This window comes from Jaculus jaculus, chromosome 1 (genome assembly GCF_020740685.1).
Source record: "Jaculus jaculus isolate mJacJac1 chromosome 1, mJacJac1.mat.Y.cur, whole genome shotgun sequence".
In the NCBI taxonomy this organism is placed as follows: Eukaryota; Metazoa; Chordata; class Mammalia; order Rodentia; family Dipodidae; genus Jaculus; species Jaculus jaculus.
Genome location: NC_059102.1, coordinates 167430786 through 167448921, shown reverse-complemented (window position 1 = coordinate 167448921; position 18136 = coordinate 167430786). Strand labels below are relative to the sequence as shown.

The 18136-nt window shown below is 45.1% G+C and overlaps 1 protein-coding gene and 1 non-coding gene across 4 annotated transcripts in view; both read left to right on the top strand.

Moving 5' to 3' along the window:
• The first annotated feature begins 8353 nt into the window (after window positions 1-8353).
• Tmem216 (transmembrane protein 216) overlaps window positions 8354-18136 on the top strand; it is a 21868-nt gene continuing 12085 nt past the window's right edge. The window contains exons 1-5 of one of the 3 annotated variants that reach the window (XM_045146850.1): window positions 8354-8398; window positions 8981-9082; window positions 9608-9700; window positions 13731-13932; window positions 15317-15884. In XM_045146850.1, the coding sequence (XP_045002785.1) occupies window positions 8386-8398; window positions 8981-9082; window positions 9608-9700; window positions 13731-13932; window positions 15317-15332 (426 nt within the window). In that variant the 5' untranslated portion in view covers window positions 8354-8385 and the 3' untranslated portion in view covers window positions 15333-15884. Of the gene's footprint in view, window positions 8413-8980; window positions 9083-9607; window positions 9701-13730; window positions 13933-15316; window positions 15885-18136 lie in introns of those variants that run through there. The other 2 variants (XR_006636753.1, XM_045146866.1) reach the window with 2 other exon arrangements.
• Window positions 11992-12129, top strand: LOC123457836. The gene has a single exon (XR_006635198.1). It is a non-coding gene; the product is annotated as a small nucleolar RNA SNORA46 (small nucleolar RNA).

Here is an 18136-nt window from a genome sequence, read left to right as displayed (position 1 = left end):
CGGCCTCAATGCCCCAACGAAAAGTCAGGTTTGCAGACTGGGTTAAAAAGCAGGATCCTACAATTTGTTGTCTCCAAGAAACTCACCTTTCTACAAAGGATAGACATTATCTTAGGGTGAAAGGCCGGAAGACAGTGTTTCAAGCAAATGGGCCTAGAAAACAAGCAGGGGTTGCTATCCTAATATCTGACAAGGTAAACGTTAGTCAAGAAAGATAAGGAAGGTCACTTTATATTGATTAAGGGCACACTCCAACAGGAGGACATTACAATCCTAAACATATATGCACCTGACATGGGGGCTCCCAAATTCGTCAAACAAACACTATTAGAACTAAGGTCACAGATAACACCAAACACAGTGGTGGTGGGTGACTTTAACACCCCACTCTCATCAATTGACAGGTCATCCCGGGTGTGCTGGTTTGATTCAGGTGTCCTCCATAAACTTAGGTGTTCTGAATGCTAGGTTCCCAGCTGATGGAGATTTGGGAATTAATGCCTCCTGGAGGGAGTGTATTGTTTGGGGCTGGCTTATGGGTATTAAAGCCAGTTTCCCCTTGTCAGTGTTTGGCACACCCTCCTGTTGCTGTGGTCCACCTTATGTTGGCCAGGGGGTGATGTCCACCCTGTGCTCATGCCGTTGTTTTCCCCTGCCATTGTGGAGCTTCCCCTTGAGCCTGTAAGCCAAAATAAATCTTTTTCCCAGAAGCTGCTCTTGGTTGGGTGATTTCTAACAGCAATGCGAACCGGACTGCAACAGTAAAGTGGTACTGAGGAGTGGGATTGCTGCTAGACACCTGACTGTGGCTTTGGCCTTTTGGAACTGGTTTTCAAGAGGAATGTGGAAGGAGTTGAAACCTTGGCCTAAGAGATACCTTACAGTGCTGTAAGTACAGCTTGATGGACTATTCTGGTCTGAGCTCTAAGACCTGAATGCAGTAAGAACTATGGACTGTGTGGTTTGGCTTATGAGGGTGAGAAAAAGCTTTGCTTGGACTGGGCTAGCAGTTTGTGTGAGAAGCTTGCTCTTGTGCCCATGTCCTGAGAAGTTGTGCAGGGTTGCTTTGCATAGAAATGAACTGGTATGTGCAGAGGGATATGGCACAGAAAGAAAAATCTTTGGGTGAACTGTTGCCTGTTCAGCTGCAATTGAAAGATTACAACCTATGAGACTGGGCTAGCTGACCTGCTCTGAGGCAACAGAAAGAATGTCGACTCTTTTGAAGGGGCCTGAGTGGTCAAGGAGTGTCCTGTTCTTCAAAGTCTGCTTTACTCCCCCCTGGATTAACAAATTGGCACCCTACTTGGTATCGTGGAGTATAATAAATGCAGAAAAGAGGGTCATTGAGTTTGCAACATGGTCTTGTGTTTTGGAAATGGCCATGGGCAGTGTGAAGTGGGTTTGCTGGTTGCCTGCATAGAGACCCCATGGGGCCATGAGGATGAACCGTGGCTTGCAGTGGAGACCCAGTGGAGATGCTGGGACCATGAGATGGCTGCCAAGGAGTTGCCGGCCCCAATGAAGTTTTCCAGGACTGTGAGTAGCCTAGCTGGAGGGGTGGAATTGGAATGCCAGAGACTTGTTGCTGGTTAGAATTATTGGACTTGAAGATTTGTCATTGGTTAGAGTTGCTGGACTTGAAGCTACAGAGTTTGATGTTTGCCCTGGTTGTTTTAAATCTTGTATTGGTTGAACGTTTCTTTGCTATGCCCAATGCCATCTTTTGCAGTGTGAATATTTATTCTGTGCCATTATGCGTTTTTTGAGGTTATTTTTTGGTATTACAGCTCAGTTAAAAGATCTTGAATTATGGGGATGTATGAACATCATTGGAATTGATAAAAACTATGGGGACTTTTAAAGTCAGACTGAATGCATTGTATTTTACATCATGTATAGATATCAGTTTATGAGGGCCAGGGGCAGAATGTGGTGGTTTGATTCAGGTGTTCCCCATAAACTTAGGTGTTCTGAATGCTAGGTTCCCAGCTGATGGAGATTTGGGAATTAATGCCTCCTGGAGGGAGTTATTGTTGGGGGCTGGCTTATGGGTATTAAAGCCAGTTTCCCCTTGCCAGTATTTGGCACACCCTCCTGTTGCTGTGGTCCACCTTATGTTGGCCAGGGGGTGATGTCCACCCTCTGCTCATGCCATCCTTTTCCCCTGCCATCGTGGAGCTTCCCCTCGAGCCTATGAGCCAAAATAAATCGCTTTTTCCCAGAAACTGCTCTTGGTTGGGTGATTTCTAACAGCAATGTCAACCGGACTGCAACACCGGGTAAAAATAAACAGAAGGCATCTGGACTAAATGAAGTCATAGAAGGAATGGACCTAACAGATATATACAGGACATTTCATCCAAAGGCTGCAGAATATACATTCTTTTCAGCAGCACATGGAACATTCTCTTTAAAAAAAAAAAAAAATGACAAATCCAACCATCCATCAGATTTGACATATAATTTACCCTGACATGGAAGGCGCAGTTAGCACTTCTGATTCAAGACCATATACCAGGCTTATTTGGTGGTTACTGACCTGGTGTAATACCAGTTACCTTTTGGGATGGTTTTGGTCTCATGATGCTGTGCTCCTGCTTGGGTCACTCTTTGCTGTGATGGGGCTCAGGTAGGCTGGCTGGGTCACTGCTCCTATCGCCTGAGCTGGGTGCTGTGTTGGTGACTTCCCTTCCCCAGGTCTCTGGTGCTTGCTGGCACATGCACTGTTTGTAGAAGAGGGGAGACTGTGGACGGTGGCTGAAGTTCTCCCATTGGTCCTCATGATCTTCTTAACGGGTTCTTGCTGTTCTTCCTTCACATTTCTTGAGTTTGCAAGGAGACCAGCGTACGTGGAGAATCTCCTCACCTGGTTCTTCCTTCGGCTCAGGCCAAGCCTTGCAGCTGTTGCCATGTGGACCTTGTTCCGCTGCTGCTAGAGTCGCTTCTGCCTGCTTCCATGGGCTCTAGATTCTGAATTTCTCCTACTTCTCTGCTGCAGTTGATAATTGCTCATATACCTTACTTTTGAGTAGAAGCATGTACTTTGTTTTTTTTTGGCTTTTTCTCCGCTAGGCTGCTTTGGCAGTTTCTATTGCGCCATCTTAAGTAGAAGTCCCTACATACATATGTATATTTTAAAAATATTTTACTTTTATTTATTTGACAGAGAAAGAGGGAGAGGGGGAGAGAGAAAGAGATAGAGGGAGGGAGAGAATGGGCATGCCAGGGCCTCCAGCCACTGAAAATGAACTCCAGATGCGTGCACCCCCTTGTGCATCTGGCTTACATGGGTCCAGCAGAATTGAACCAGGATCCTTTGGCTTTGCTGGCAAATAAATGCCTTAACCTCTAAGCCATCTCTCTAGCCCTGAATACTTCTTTTTTGAAAAAAAAAAATATTTTTGTTTATTTATTTGAGAGCCAGAGAGAGGGAGGGGGAGAGGGAGAGGGAGAGGGAGGGAGGAGAGTGGGCACGCCAGGGCCTCCAGCCGCTGCAAACGATCTCCAGACGCATGTGCCCCACTGTGCATCTGGCTAACGTGGGTCCTGGGGAATTGAGCCTTGAACCGGAGTCCTTAGGCTTCACAGGCAAGCGCTTAACTGCTAAGCCATCTCTCCAGTCCAATACTTCTTTTTTTTTTTTTTTAAAGCTTTATTTATTTACTTACAGAGAGCAAAGACAGAAAAAATGGGCATACCAGGGTCTCTAGCAGCAGCAAATGGATTCCAGACACATAAGTCACTTTGTACATCTATCTGGCTTTTCATGGGTACTGGGGAATCTAACCCTGTTTGTTAGGCTTGGCAGGCATGTGCCTTAAACATTAAAGCATTCCTCCCACCCTCAATAAGACACTTTAAAGAGTGTTGAGCCCTTGGTTCTAGTCTCTTTAGCTCTGCCAAAATTCAATGTGTGTGCCACCATCTGGGCTGCTACACTGAGGGTCTTCTGCTGTTTGCGTGCAGTGGAATGATTTAGTCTCACTGTACACTTTGGGTGCCTATGAAGTGGCATACTGACATGGGTCAGCAACATTTCTCTTAAAGAGCCAGAGGTATTTAATGCTGTGGGCCACATGGTCTCTGTTGGCTACTAGTTGACTTTTCCCTGTCTTGTGAAAGCAGCAAGATGGAATATGTAAATGAGTAGGCATGGCAATGCCCCCTACAATTTTATTTACAAAAAGAAGGGATTGGCCCACCTTCCTTCCACCAGAAGCTGAGAAAAGCAATTAGTGAGTGGCTCTTGTCTTATTGAAGGAATACCATATAGTTAATGCTTCTAACATATTAGTTTAGAGAGAATATAATCAATGTATCTATAAGAAATGTAAATGAGCCAGGTGTGGTGGTGCCTTTCAGGGACTCTGCCTGGACCTCACAGATGTGGCTTGGCTCAACCCTGATCTGGTGATTTATTCTGATGGCAGCAGCTTTGTTGTAGATAGAATCAGGTATCAGGGGCGGCTGTGGTGAATCTGGAAGAAACCTTGTGGGGTGAGGCCCTACATTGGGGCACATCGGCTCAGAAGGTTGAACTGATAGCACTGACCAAGGCTCTGATATTGGGAAAAGACAAGATGGTAAATATCTACTCAAACAGCCATTATGCTTTTGCCACAGCACATGTACATGGGGCCGTCTACTGGAAGCAAGGGCTATTAACATCAGAAGATAAAGATATTAAAAATAAAAAATGAAACTCTGGGCTTATAGGCTGCCATTTGGGCACCTGCCAAACTGGCTATAATCTATTGTCTGGGTCATCAGAAAGGGGAGATCACAGGAGGAAGAGGCGACAGAGTGGCAGACCTCGCAGCAAAGAGTGCTGCCTCTCAGCATCCATCAGATTGTCTGGTCACCCTCCTGGCACACACTCTTCCTGAGCAACCACCATACCCAGAACAGGACCTCACCTCTCATCTGATAAAGGAACAGACCCCACGAGGATAGTATCAGCTGCAGAATGGACAACTGTTGCTGCCCCAAGCCCTAGGGTGGAGACTGGTTAAATAACTACATGAAGGAACTCAACTAGGAAGCAACAAGATAGCCAAGCTAATAAGGAAAAGAGTTTTTCTTCCCAGGTATGGACTTAATCATCAAGGACATCACCCCTGCTGTCAGGCCTGACAACAGACAAATGCCTTCTTTGGTAAGGTACCACCAATGGGGGTGAGAGAGCAGGAAGCAGAGCCAGGTAGATAATAGGAACTTCACAGAGGTAAAGCCAGATCAGTACGGATATAGATATTTACTTGTTTATGTTGGTATCTTTTCAGGATGGATGGAAGCTTTCTTGACCACATCTGAGACAGCCCAAATAGTAACTAAGAAATTGTTAGAGGAGAGATAATGGGCCTGCCTTTGTGTCAAAAGTCACTAGGAGTGGTTGCATACCCCTTTAGTCCCAGCACTAGCGAGGTAGAGGTAGGAGGATTGCCATGAGCTCAAGGCCACCCTGAGACTACAGAGCGAATTCCAGGTGAGAGGCCCTACCTCAAAAAAAAAAAAAAAAAAAAAAACCACTAGGAAATTTACTAAGACACTGGGGATTAATTGGAAATTACATTGTGCCTATCATCTCCAAAATTCAGGACAGGTAGAAAGGATGAATTGGACTTTGATGGAGACTTTTAACTAAATTAACCCTAGAGCCTGGTGAAGAATGGGTGGGACTCCTTCCCTTTGCCCTGTTAAGGGTCAGGTATACTCTTATGTAAAAGGAATTACTCCATTTAAAATTATGTATGGAAACCCCCCTCCCTCCATCCTGCCCTGAATGGGTCTTGAACAGATAACTGACTTTACTAATGTAAGGCTTCTTTCTATTCAAGTCTCACAAAGAGTCCAGGAGTCCATTGTTCCAGCAATCACTGGCTGCTTTTCAGACACACCCTTTTTGCCCCATCCTTTTCAGCCCAGTGACAGAGTTCAGATCTAGAGACACCATATTGAGATGTTGGAAGGGCCTCCACCAGGTCATCCTAACCACTTCAATGGCTGTGATACTGGAGAGGACAAAATAGAAGGGGATGAAACTGACCTTTTATGAAACAAGGGGGCCTATGTATGGCTTTAGGTAAAACGTGTTGCTTTTATGCCAATCAGTCGGGAATAATCCTCAATACACTGGCTTTAGTTAGAGAAAATCTCAAAGAAAGAGAATTTCAGAGAGAAGCCACTAATAATTGGTTTTAGTCTATGTTTAGTTGGTCTCCATGGCTAACTTCCCTCGTCTCTTCTATTGCTGGTTCCCTGGTACTACTGCTCTTAGGCCTTACCATAAGACCCTGCATTATTAATGCTCGAAGTAGATATAAAGAATAGAATAAATTCTGTTAAACTCATGGTATTGTGGATGCAATATATCCCCTTAGATGAAAACACCTAAGACATTGTTCTTTATGAGTTAAGGATTTGACTTAGTGTCATATCAGAGGGGGAAATGGAAAATGGAATGTAAAGGGACACAACAGACCTGGTTAAACATCCTCCTGTGCAGCAGGCACACATAATGGAGGCCACCACCCAAGATGATCTTCCTGACAGATAAAGGAGAAGTTTCAGGCCTTACTGCAAATTGCAGGTGTTTTATGTTATCTAAGAACATTGAACACACTCTGTTCAATGTACCATGACCTTCCTTTACCTCTTTGTTCCTAAATATCTCTGTGATTACATAACATAGACTGTTTCTTGCCTCAGTTCCACCTATGTGATCTATGTAATGGATACTTTGTGACTTCTTGTAATACCCCCCCCATGTTTAACAGTAACTTTATGGTTTAACTCCTATCCTATTTTTTTTTTCCTATAATCATTAGCTGGTTATTTCCAATATAATCTGATAATCCAAACAGTTCAGGGTTGTGTCCTTAGATCCCGACCTCTGGGGTGAAGACCTGGTGCACCAGACTTTTTTTCCTCCCTTTTTTACCCAATAAAACTTTACCTCACATTCCTTGAGTCCATGGTCTTACTTGTGCAACACTGGATCCCATAACAACCCATGCACTCATAGATGTAAATCTCTCTCCTCTCTCAGCATGGGAGAATTGAGACAAACGACTGTAAAGGGTACATAAGACCAGTACCATCTGAGCTCAGGTCCTTGTCAGGTTTTTTTGTTTGTTTGGCATTAGCCAGCAGAGGTCTTCACATGAATAAAGGATTTCTCCCTCTCTGAAGTGGATTTTACCTGATTATTCTCATTGACTCATTAATTTTATAACTGTGTAGTAATGGAGATGGGGGCTCAGGATTGCAATTCCTTTCCCTCTCCTCTACTTGCTTGAGGCTTTGCTACAGGGACTCCAAGATTTTTTTCCTTTAAAGGTTCTCTTGTCCTCCCGCTTGCAGTTATGGTGTGCTAGTGGCAGGACCTTGTGGTACACACTTCTGGAATCCCAGCACTGGGGACAGGCAGAAGCAGGAGGATGGAGAGTTTTGAGGTAAGGATGGTCTATAAAAAGTGAGCCCCCCTCCCCCCCCCCGCAAAAAAAAGTGAGGCCCTGTCTCCAGAAAAACAAAACCAATCCACCAGTGGAATGCCCACACTGAGATCAGGAAGCCTGGAGGGCGGAGGTGGAGGTGGGGAGCCCTGGAAGGAGGCTTTCAAGGCTCATTTCTCCTCCCAGGGCTTCTGCCCTTCCCCTTTAGGTCTAGGAAAAGTAATTACTGCTCTTAATCACCCCTACTAGCAAGGGGCATAGCATTTTCCTTTAAGATTATTCATACTCGTTTGAACGTGCCTGCCAGCAATACTCTGACTCATGGGCTGACAGCCAAGTCAGCTTAAGTCCTTTCTGAAGTCTCCCTTCCTCCACCGCTCTGCCTGCGGAAACACGCTTTTACTGCCTGGAATCTCAACCGGGGTTCAAAGCCCGGCTTGTCTGGAATTTCTTTCAATTCCTACCCGGGAGTCGACAGCGCCAACTCGCCTGCACTTTATGGGTCACGCGGTGGCACTTTCGCATCGCTGTTTTGCGACGCACGTGGGGGTCCGATGGGACCCGGGACGGAAGCCCGCGCGAACCCCGCCTCGCGTTTGCAGGGCACGGCCGCGCTCCCGACGAAGAGAGAAACACGGGACCGTCCTCGCATCGCACGGCCATACTGGTCCCTCTGGCCCCGCACCGCGCAACCCGGGGCCTGGGAGAGCGCAAGACCCCCGGAGTCCCCCGGACTACTACCGAGCCGGCTCCCGCGGGAACCGCCGCTCGGCGCTCCTCCCGGCGCCGGCGCCTCCGGCCAGCGACCAACCATAGAGTGCCGGGCGGGGCCGAGAGGCCAGAAGGCTGGGGCGCTCTGCACTCGGCTTCCGGCCGCGCCTCGTTGCTCCGGGAGGGGCCGCGTGCGCAGTTTCCATGGGGACTGAAGATGGCGCCGCGAGGTGAGCTTCCGGAGGTGTGTGTCTCTGGTCCTTTCCCCGTCGGTACCCCCAGTCTCTCCACCTCTCTTCCTTCCCAGAACTTGATCTAACCTCCGTTGTTAAATGCGAGAGATCTCGCTCCTCACCTGTCCAAAGCGCGGTTTCGCCGCCTTATCCACTCCGAGTGTCTAAAAGTGTCGAAGTATGGACCCCAAATAATGTACCCCCTAACATACCTTGGCTGGGCCTATTCTTGATGTCTCAGTTATGAATCTGCTGGCCTCGAACATTCCAGTGCTAGTCCTCGCGCCCTAATTTATTCCAAATAGTGACAGGGTTAGATCTTGAGGTTCCTTTAAGCTGTGATGACCTCGGAGTTGCCTCGTGATTCTCTCCCGCCCCCAAAGCCAAGGTAGTGAGTTGAAAGTGACTTGACTCCTGGGACACCCCCTTCACACCTTCATTATTCCCAATCAAGTGCTCCTTCCCAGTGGCCACCACATTTGATACAACCAGATTAAACAGCCATATAAGGAATAGAGTGAGCTTCATTCTGATCAATTACTTCTTTCCCCACCCCATTTCTTTGTGCTGTCTTTCCAGGTAACCGGTTGTCCTCAACCCCCCTGGAAATCTTGTTCTTTCTGAATGGGTGGTATTATGCTACTTATTTTCTGCTGGAACTCTTCATTTTTCTGTATAAAGGTAAGGCTGGGGCTTTGCTGCCTCTCCCCTAACCCCCCGCCCCAACATCCCTTTCCTGTTTTAGCCCAGAGCCAACTCCCACTGAGAACCTTCTTAGCTGCTCCCTGCAGCTCCTCTCCATTGCAAGGGAGAAGCCTTTGCAACAGATGGCTTCTTTAAGAATGATTCAGTAAGAATTTATTGAGTTGGAGAAATGTGGGCTACTCCATTCTGACTGGTCCTCATTTCTCTTTGCTGAATGCCACTTTGTGCCCATTGGTGACCCTCAGAAACTATAGAGTGGTATGTGTACCACTGTACATCCAATCATTTGGGGAGTGGAATCTCCACAGACTTAAAGTAAAAAGCCTGTCCCTATGAGACATCTTGCACTGTTAACATATCCATGGTTGTAACAATGCCCACATCTTACTAACTAGTTCATGGAAAACTTAAGACTGATGTCCTCTCTGGCCCTGAGTGTGTGGTAACACTTGGTGGGGATGGTCAGGTGTTGTTTTCAGACTCTGGATTTTGCTTTGGCAGGTCTCCTGCTGCCATACCCTACAGCTAACCTAGTACTGGATGTGGTGATGCTCCTCCTTTATCTTGGCATTGAAGTAATCCGACTATTTTTTGGTGAGTGTTGTTCAGAGAACATTCTCCGTTGAGATACACTGGCACCTGTCACCTTGCCTCACTGTCAGAGGCTGGATCTTGTGATATATCCCATTTCTTCCTCCTTGAAGCTTCAAGTTGCTGTTTCATGGATTTTTTGGGGGGAGGGGGTTGTTTGGTTTTTCGAGGTATGGTCTCACTCTAGCCCAGGCTGACCTGGAATTCACTGAACTCATGGTGATCCTCCTACCTCTGCCTCTCCAGTGCTGGGATTAAAGGCGTACACCACCATGCCTGGCCTGTTTCATGCTTTAAGACAAGATTTACTTGCCTGTTCTGATAATAGTAGTAGGATCTTGGGGAATTCCTTTCCAACTGCCTGTCTGCTACATGAGTGCCTGGTTTTTGTCACTGGTTTGCTTGGAAGAATAGGTTCAAATGTAACTCCATCTACTAGGGTAGTACAGGCTTCAGAGCACTAAGATCTCCACTTCTCTAATAAGGATTTCTCTAGAGCAAATTTCTATCCCTAGAAATATAGAGTAAAACCTTTTTTTTTTTCTTTCTTAGAATGTCTTGTCCCAAAAACTGTTAAAGTACAAACCAATAAAAAAGTGCTTGCAATATATTTAAGAAGGGAAGAAGAGGCTTACTTAAATCACTAAGGAAAAGCTGAAGTGAGTCATTATAGAATATCAAGGACCTTTGAAAGGTACCCAAACTCAATAATGAAGAGCAAATTGAAACCAAAATGCAATATTTAAAAAAAACAACTATTACATTGGCAGTAGCAACTAAGATTTACAATATCTAGTATTAGAGTATAGGAACAGACTTCTTTTTTCCTTTGGTTTTTCAAGGTAGGGTGTCACTCTAGCTCAGGCTGACCTGGAATTCACTATGTAGTCTCAGGGAGGCCTCCAACTCATGGTGATCCTCCTACCTCTGCTTCTCATGTGCTGGGATTAAAGGTGTATGCCACCATGCCTGGCAGGAACAGATATTTTGATGCACTTTCTGTGTTTCCTTAAATTATTTTCTGTTGAAACAGGTATGATGCATACCTGTAGTTCTAGCACTCAAGAGGTAGAGGCAGGAGGATTGGAAATTCAAGGTCAGCCTAAGGTATATGAGACTATATCTAAGTTATTTGCAGGCTGGAGAAATGACTTAGCAGTTAAGGCACTTTCCTGCAAAGCCAAAGGACTCAGATTTGATCCCCTAGGACTCATGTAAACCAGATGCACAAGCGGAGCATGTGTCTGGAGCTTGTTTGCAGAAGCTAGTGGCCCTGGTACACCCATTCTCCTCTCTTTCTCTCTCTCTCTTTTTTTTCTCTCTCTCAAATAAAAAAAATTTTTTTAAAGTTATTTGCAGTATTAGTTGAGAAGTTTCAATGTATATACACATACTATACAATGCATATATATGTTTTACATATATAAATTATATATCATACATACACATGCACATGCACACACACTCACAACATTTTGGATTGAGACAAGAAGACCTGGTTGACCTAGAACTCTGAATTCTATTTAGTGCTGAGATTATAGGTGTGCACCTCCATACCTGCCTTAAAAAGCATATTGCGGGCTAGAGGGATGGCTTAGCAGTTAAGGCATTTTCCTGCAAAGCCAATGGACCCAGCTTCAACTTCCAAGGACCCATGTTAGCCAGATGCACAAGGGGGTGCACCAGGGCCTCTTGCCCTTGCAAAAAAAACCCCAGATGCATGTGCTGCTTTGTGCATCTGGCTTTATGTGGTACTGGGGAGTTGAACCCAGGCTGTCAAGGTTTGCAAGCAAGCACTTATAATTGCTGAGCCATCTCTCCAGCTCCTATGTTTTTGTTATTATTTGTTGTTGGTTGTGGTTTCTTGAGGTACAGTCTCCTTGCTGTAGCCCAGGCTGACCTAGAATTCACTATGTAGTCTCAGGATATCTTTGAACTCATGGTGATCTTCCCACCTCTGCCTACCAAGTGCTGGTATTAAAGGTGTATGCCACCACACCTGGCCCTTTCTGTCTGCCTATATGTATATATTTTGGTTTTTTGAGGTAGGGTCTCACTCTAGTCCAGGCTGACCTGGAATTCACTGTGTAGTCTCAAGGTGGCCTTGAACTCATGGTGATCCTCTTACCTCTGCCTCCTGAGTGCTGGGATTAAAGGCGTGCACCACCACGCCCAGCCCTATATTTTTATGATTCAAAAGATGTAAGCAATCAGGGCCACCCTAAGACTACACAGTGAATTCCAGGTCAGCTGACGTAGAGTGAGACCCTACCTTGAAAAACCAAAACATAAAAAGAGGAATATTTAAATCTGTGGATGGGAATTTTTCCCATTATTGGTTACACTGTAGTGCAAAATAATTCCTGGCTCTTACCAGCTGCATAGCCAATTTGTGCCATAGTGCTGTTGCTTTATGTAGTTGAAGAACATGCCAAAAACAACAAAATGTTTTCCTGATGAAAAATCCTATTGTCCCCTGGGTGGAGTCAATGGAAGCAGGACCTCTGAAATAAATGACTTCAGTTGTGTAAGCCCTGAAGCCTCAAATTTTTATTTTTATTCTTTTTTTTTTTTTTTTTACATTTTATATTTATTTATTTATTTGACAGAGAAAGAGGGAGAGAGAGTGAGAGAATGGGCGTGCCAGGGCCTCCAGCCACTGCAGACAAACTCCAGATGTATGCGCTCCCTTGTGCATCTGGGTAACTTGGGGAATCAAACCTGGGTTCTCTGGCCTTACAGGCAAATGCCTTAACTGCTAAGCCATCTCACCAGCCCGAGAATTATCAAATTTTATTTATTTCATTTTTTTAAGCAAAACACAAATACTTCTTTATTTATGAGATACCATTTTACATCAGTCCTTTAAAACCTAAAACCAGTTTGCTGCACTTGTTAGATGACGTAACAGTATTTCAGTTAGGCTGGGAGTCACAGGACTTGCACACTGTTATGAATGTAATGCAAATGCTGGCAATATGAAACATTCACAGTTACAGGTTAGCTACTGTTTGTTAACAGCAACCCCCCCCCCATAGAAATTATTTTATGAAAAAAAAGCAACTCACATTTTGGTCTCATTTACAGATCCTCAACATTTTAGTTCATCAATGACTTCTATACATTTATTATACAACATGAAAGAATAAAGGATAAGGTTTTCAGAGGTATTTTAGCAATTATAAGAACAAAAGTCAAGGGCACAAAGTAACTTTTATGGAATCTAGAGGTTTGTCTAGTCAGACTTATACTTAATTGGAGTTCATGCTGGCAGTTCAGGCTTCAAAAGAGATATGCCTAACACTACAGTGGGTACTTGTGGCAAATCAAATGATGACATTTTTGACCTACCATGGCAGTAGACGTCTAAAAGTTGTTTCCCTAATGACAGAGTATTGCAATATGGAGTTCAGGACACAGGGAAGAGAGGAAGGTTATAGGCTCAGGTTCTCCAAATTTAGGAGAATGCATTCTAACTTCTTTAACAACAACCTTGGAAAATATTTTTATTTGTTGTTTTTTATTTTTATTTTTTATTTTTTTCCCAAGGTAGGGGCTCACTCCAGCTCAGGCTGACCTGAAATTCGCTATGTAGTCTCAGGGTGGCCTCGAAATTATGACAGTCCTCTTACTTCTGCTTCCCAAGTGCTGGGATTAAAGGCATGCGCCACCATGCCCGGCTCTTATTTTTAAATTTTTGCAAGCAGTGAGAAAGAAATAGGCACACCAGGGCTTCCTGCACTCCAACAAACTCCAGATACATGTGCTGCTCAGTGCATCTGGCTTTATGTGGGTATTGGAGAATCGAACTTGAGCTATCAAGCTTGCAAGCAAGTGCTCTTAACCACTGAACCATCTCTTCAGCCCTGAATCCTGAAATTTTTAGTTCAGTGGGACTCCTCTTATAAGTGTGACCTCCTGGACACTCAGGGTCATTTCTCTTTGCTTACCAGTCTGTCACATCACACACATCTTTTCCAAGGTCAGGGAAAGCAGTCCACTTGGAGGTGACCCCATGGGTTGTGTTTGACAGGTACAAAGGGAAACCTCTGCCAGCGAAAGATGCCCCTTGGCGTTAGTGTGGCTTTGACTTTCCCATCTGCCATGATGGCCGCCTATTACCTGCTGCTGCAGACCTACATACTCCGTCTGGAAGCCATTATGAACGGCATCTTGCTCTTCTTCTGTGGCTCAGAGCTGCTGCTTGAGGTGCTCACTCTAGCCACATTCTCCAGGTACTACTGAAGGCTGGGTTTCCTGCTAGGGAGGGGTGCATTGTTTTTTAGGGTCTAGGGAACTGGATGTAAGGTGGTATCTGTGGGAATGCCTTCCCGTTTCCAGTTGAGTGCTACTTTTTTGTCGTTGTTTGTTTTTTGCACATGTGTGATTTGCCAATGTGTATGTATGCATGTTCATATGTTTGTGGGTGCATGTGTGCATGGAGGTCAGGGGATAGCCTTTGCTGGCATCCTCAGGCCTCAGGAACATTTTCCACCTCTTTTTTAGTCGTCGTCTTTTTTTTTTTAATCAGAGAGAGAGGGAGAATTAGTATGCTAGGGCCTCCAGCCACTATAATGGAACTCCAGACTTGTGTGCCATCTGTGCACATGTGTGACCTTGCATGCTTGTGTCACATTGTGTGTCTGGCTTACGTGGGCCATGGAGAGTCAAACATGAGTCCTTAGGCTTTGCAGGCAAGTGCCTTAACTGCTAAGCCTTCTCTCCAGCCCTCCACTTCTTTTTTAATTTTGAGGCAGTCTCACTCTATCCCTAGCTAACTTGGAACTCACTCTGTTGCGGAGGATGGCCTTGAGCATACACCAATACTCCTACCTCAGTTTTTTGAGCATTGGGAAGGCATGTGCCATCACACCTGGAACCTGTAACTAGGATTGCAAGCATGTGCCCATGATTGCCCTTTTTACATGGTTTCTGAGATCTGAATTCAGGTCATCATGCTTGTGAGGCAAAAAATTTACTGAGTTATCTCCCCAGACTTAATTTTTTTTTTTTTTTTTTTTTTTTGGTTTTTCAAGGTAGGGTCTTACTCTAGCCCAGCTGACCTGGAATTCACTGTGTAATCAGTCTCAAGGTGGTCTTGAACTCACAGCAATCCTCCTACCTCTGCTCCCAAGTGCTGGGCTCAAAGGCGTGTATCACCATGCCTGGCCAAAGGTTCTTTTTTTCTTTTACTTTTTTTGTTTTTTAGTTATTTATTTGAGAGCAACAGAGAAAGAAAGGCAGATAGATAGGTAGATAGATAGGTAGGTAGGTAGGTAGGTAGGTAGATAGATAGATAGATAGATAGATAGATAGATAGATAGATAGATAATGGTCACGCCAGGGCCTCTAGCCACTGCAAAGGACCTCCAGATGCATGTGCCCCTTTGTGCATCTGGCTAATGTGGCTCCTGGGGAATCGAGCCTCGATCCCAGGTCCTTAGGCTTGACAGGCAAGCGCTTAACTGTTAAGCCATCTCTTCAGCCCGAAAGGTTCTTTTTTTAATGAAGATATTCTCCTGATTCTTTGGAGTCATGGGGCTTCAAATATGGAAAAGTTTAGGCCAGCAGCTATTGTTTACTGTCCTTTTCTAACAGTTTCTTTCTTTCTGTCTTCAGTATGGACAGGATTTGAAGTACCAGAATTTCAGCCTGCAGTGCATCAAGTTGACAGCATATTCCTCCGGTACTTTGGCCATATCTAAAGTGATGGGTCAGGTTGGCATGGGAAGGGTTGTACAGCTTTCCCTCAGCAGATATTTAGGTGATCAGGTTGCCTAAGGTCAGTGTGTACCATCTTTTGGCCACTAGTCAGCTTGAGACTCCTACACTTCAGTGTAGGAAAGGGCCAGGCTGCCCCAATCTTGGCCCTTTTCAGAACAGCTTCCTGCTTGCTAACCTCAAGCTCCCTCTGATCATTGTGGCCGGAGCACATTGTGTTGACCACATAGGCTCCTTGGATTTCCAGCAGGATCTGAACCACAGGTCCCTGTACATGCTATGCCATACACATCTTATGCACAGGGAGTCTTATAATATAGGCTTCTGGATTGATGACAATGCCCTTTCCTCAACTCTACTGCCCAAGGAGACTGAGCTCCAAACCCTTTTAGTAGCTCATAGTATTATTTTTCTATTCTGATCATGAAGCAAATACTACTTTATAATAAATATGTATTTTCTGTTGTGGGGGTGGCAGCCTTTCCTTATGGCACCTATCCTTACAATTCCATCCTCACAAGAGAGGGCAAATACTATCCCAACAGCAAGCGCTCAGGCTGTGCTTAGGGATAAACTAGTGAGAAAAGCAGCCCACTGATTTTCTTCCAAACTGCAGCTCAAGTTAACCCTAAAGACACTGCATCCTTTTTGTCTTCTTTGCTCTCTCTCTCTCTTTTTTTTTTGTGGGGGGGGGATTTCAAGGTAGGGTCTCACTCTAGCCCAGACTGACCTGGAATTCACTGTGTACTCTCAGGGTGGCCTTGAACATACAACAATCCTCTTACCTCTGCCTCTCAACTGCTGGGATTAAAAGCATGCACCACCACCACTCCCAGGTTTTTGTTGTTGTTTGTTTGCTTTTTGCTTTTCAAGGTAGTTTTGCTCTAGTCCAGGCTGACCTGGGATTCACTATGTAGTCTCAGGGTGGCTTCGACCTCTCAAGAGATCCTCCTACCCCTGCCTCCCACATGCTGGGATTAGACATGTGCCACCACACCCATCTTCTTTACTATTTCATTGGCAGGAGACTACTTAATGCTCCACCCCTGCCTGAGTCAGCTTCTTGTGTTTCACTGCTTTACAGGTAACTGTCAGGACCATGCATATTTAGAAATTGAAAGAAGCATATTCTAAAACTGACCAAAGTTGTTTTTTTCTTTTTAATTTTTTTAAATGCTTTTTTAAAGATTTATTTATATTTATTTATTTTTTTTTTAATTATTATTTTTTTATTTATTTATTTGAGAGCGACAGACACAGAGAGAAAGACAGATAGAGGAAGAGAGAGAGAGAATGGGCGCGCCAGGGTTTCCAGCCTCTGCAAACGAACTCCAGACGCGTGCGCCCCCTTGTGCATCTGGCTAACGTGGGACCTGGGGAACCGAGCCTTGAACCGGGGTCCTTAGGCTTCACAGGCAAGCGCTTAACCACTAAGCCATCTCTCCAGCCCTATTTATATTTATTTATTTATTAGAGATACACAGAGAGAATGGGCATGCCAGGGCCACTAGCCACTATAAACAAATTCGAGATGCATGTGCCACCATGTGCATCTGGCTTATGTGGGATCTGGAGAATTGAACCTGGGTCCTTAGGCTTTGCTGGCAAGCATCTTAACCACTAAGCCAGCTCTCCAGCCCTCTTTTTAATTTTTTTCTTTGCAAGGTAGGGTCTCACTCTAGTCAGGCTTATCTGGAACTCACTCTGTAGTCCTAGACTGGCCTTAAAGTCACACTGATCCGCTTAACTTTGCCTCCTGAGTGCTGGGATTAAAGGTGTGCGCCACCATGCCCAGCTCTGTTCCACATCTTGCTTGGTAGTGACCATGTTCTTTTTATTTTTTATCCCAGGAATCATGAAAAACATTCACATTAGAAAACTGAGGTCACTCTGCTTGCTATCAGAGGGACCCTAGAGTATCTGCTGTTACTGGCCTGTAAGCTTTTTTTTTCAACATAGGGTCTCACTCTAGCCCAGGTTGACCTGGAACTCACTGTACAGTATCAAGTTTGCCTCAAACTCACAGTAATCCTCCTACCTTGGCCTCCATGCCCATCTATAAGCTCCCCCTGCCCCCCATACAAGTTTTTATTTATTTATTTGAGAGCAGCAGACAGAGAGAAAGAGGCAGAGAGGAAGAGAGAGAATGGGTGCACTATGGCTTCTAGCCACTGCAAACGAACTCCAGACGTGTGCGCCCCCTTGTGCAGCTGGCTAACGTGGGTCCTGGGGAACTGAGCCTCAAACCGGGGTCCTGTAGGTTTCACAGGCAAGTGCTTAACCGCTAAGCCATTTCTCCAGCCCTGTAAGCTTGTTTTTAACTCTATACTTTTTTTTTTTTTGAGGTAGGGTCTCACTCCAAGCCCAGACTGACCTGGAATTCACTATGTAGTCTCAGGGTGGCCTTGAACTCACTGCGATTGCTACCTCTGCCTCCTAAGTGCTGGGATTAAAGGCATGCGCCACCACACCCAGCCTAACTCTGCTTTTTTCACTATGTGCAGGCTGATCATCATTCTGTGGTCTCCACCTGCCCAACATCGTGCTTTTTCTTGTTTCCTACCTCTCTGTGCCTTGTTCCTAGTTTCCTGAGTGGACAGATCCAATCAGCCACAAAATGGCTAACAAAAAATCCAAAGAGACATTTCCCTGCTAGTTCCATCATATATCTTATAAATACCAAATTTCTGCTGCTTCTCATAATTGCTTTCTCCAGCT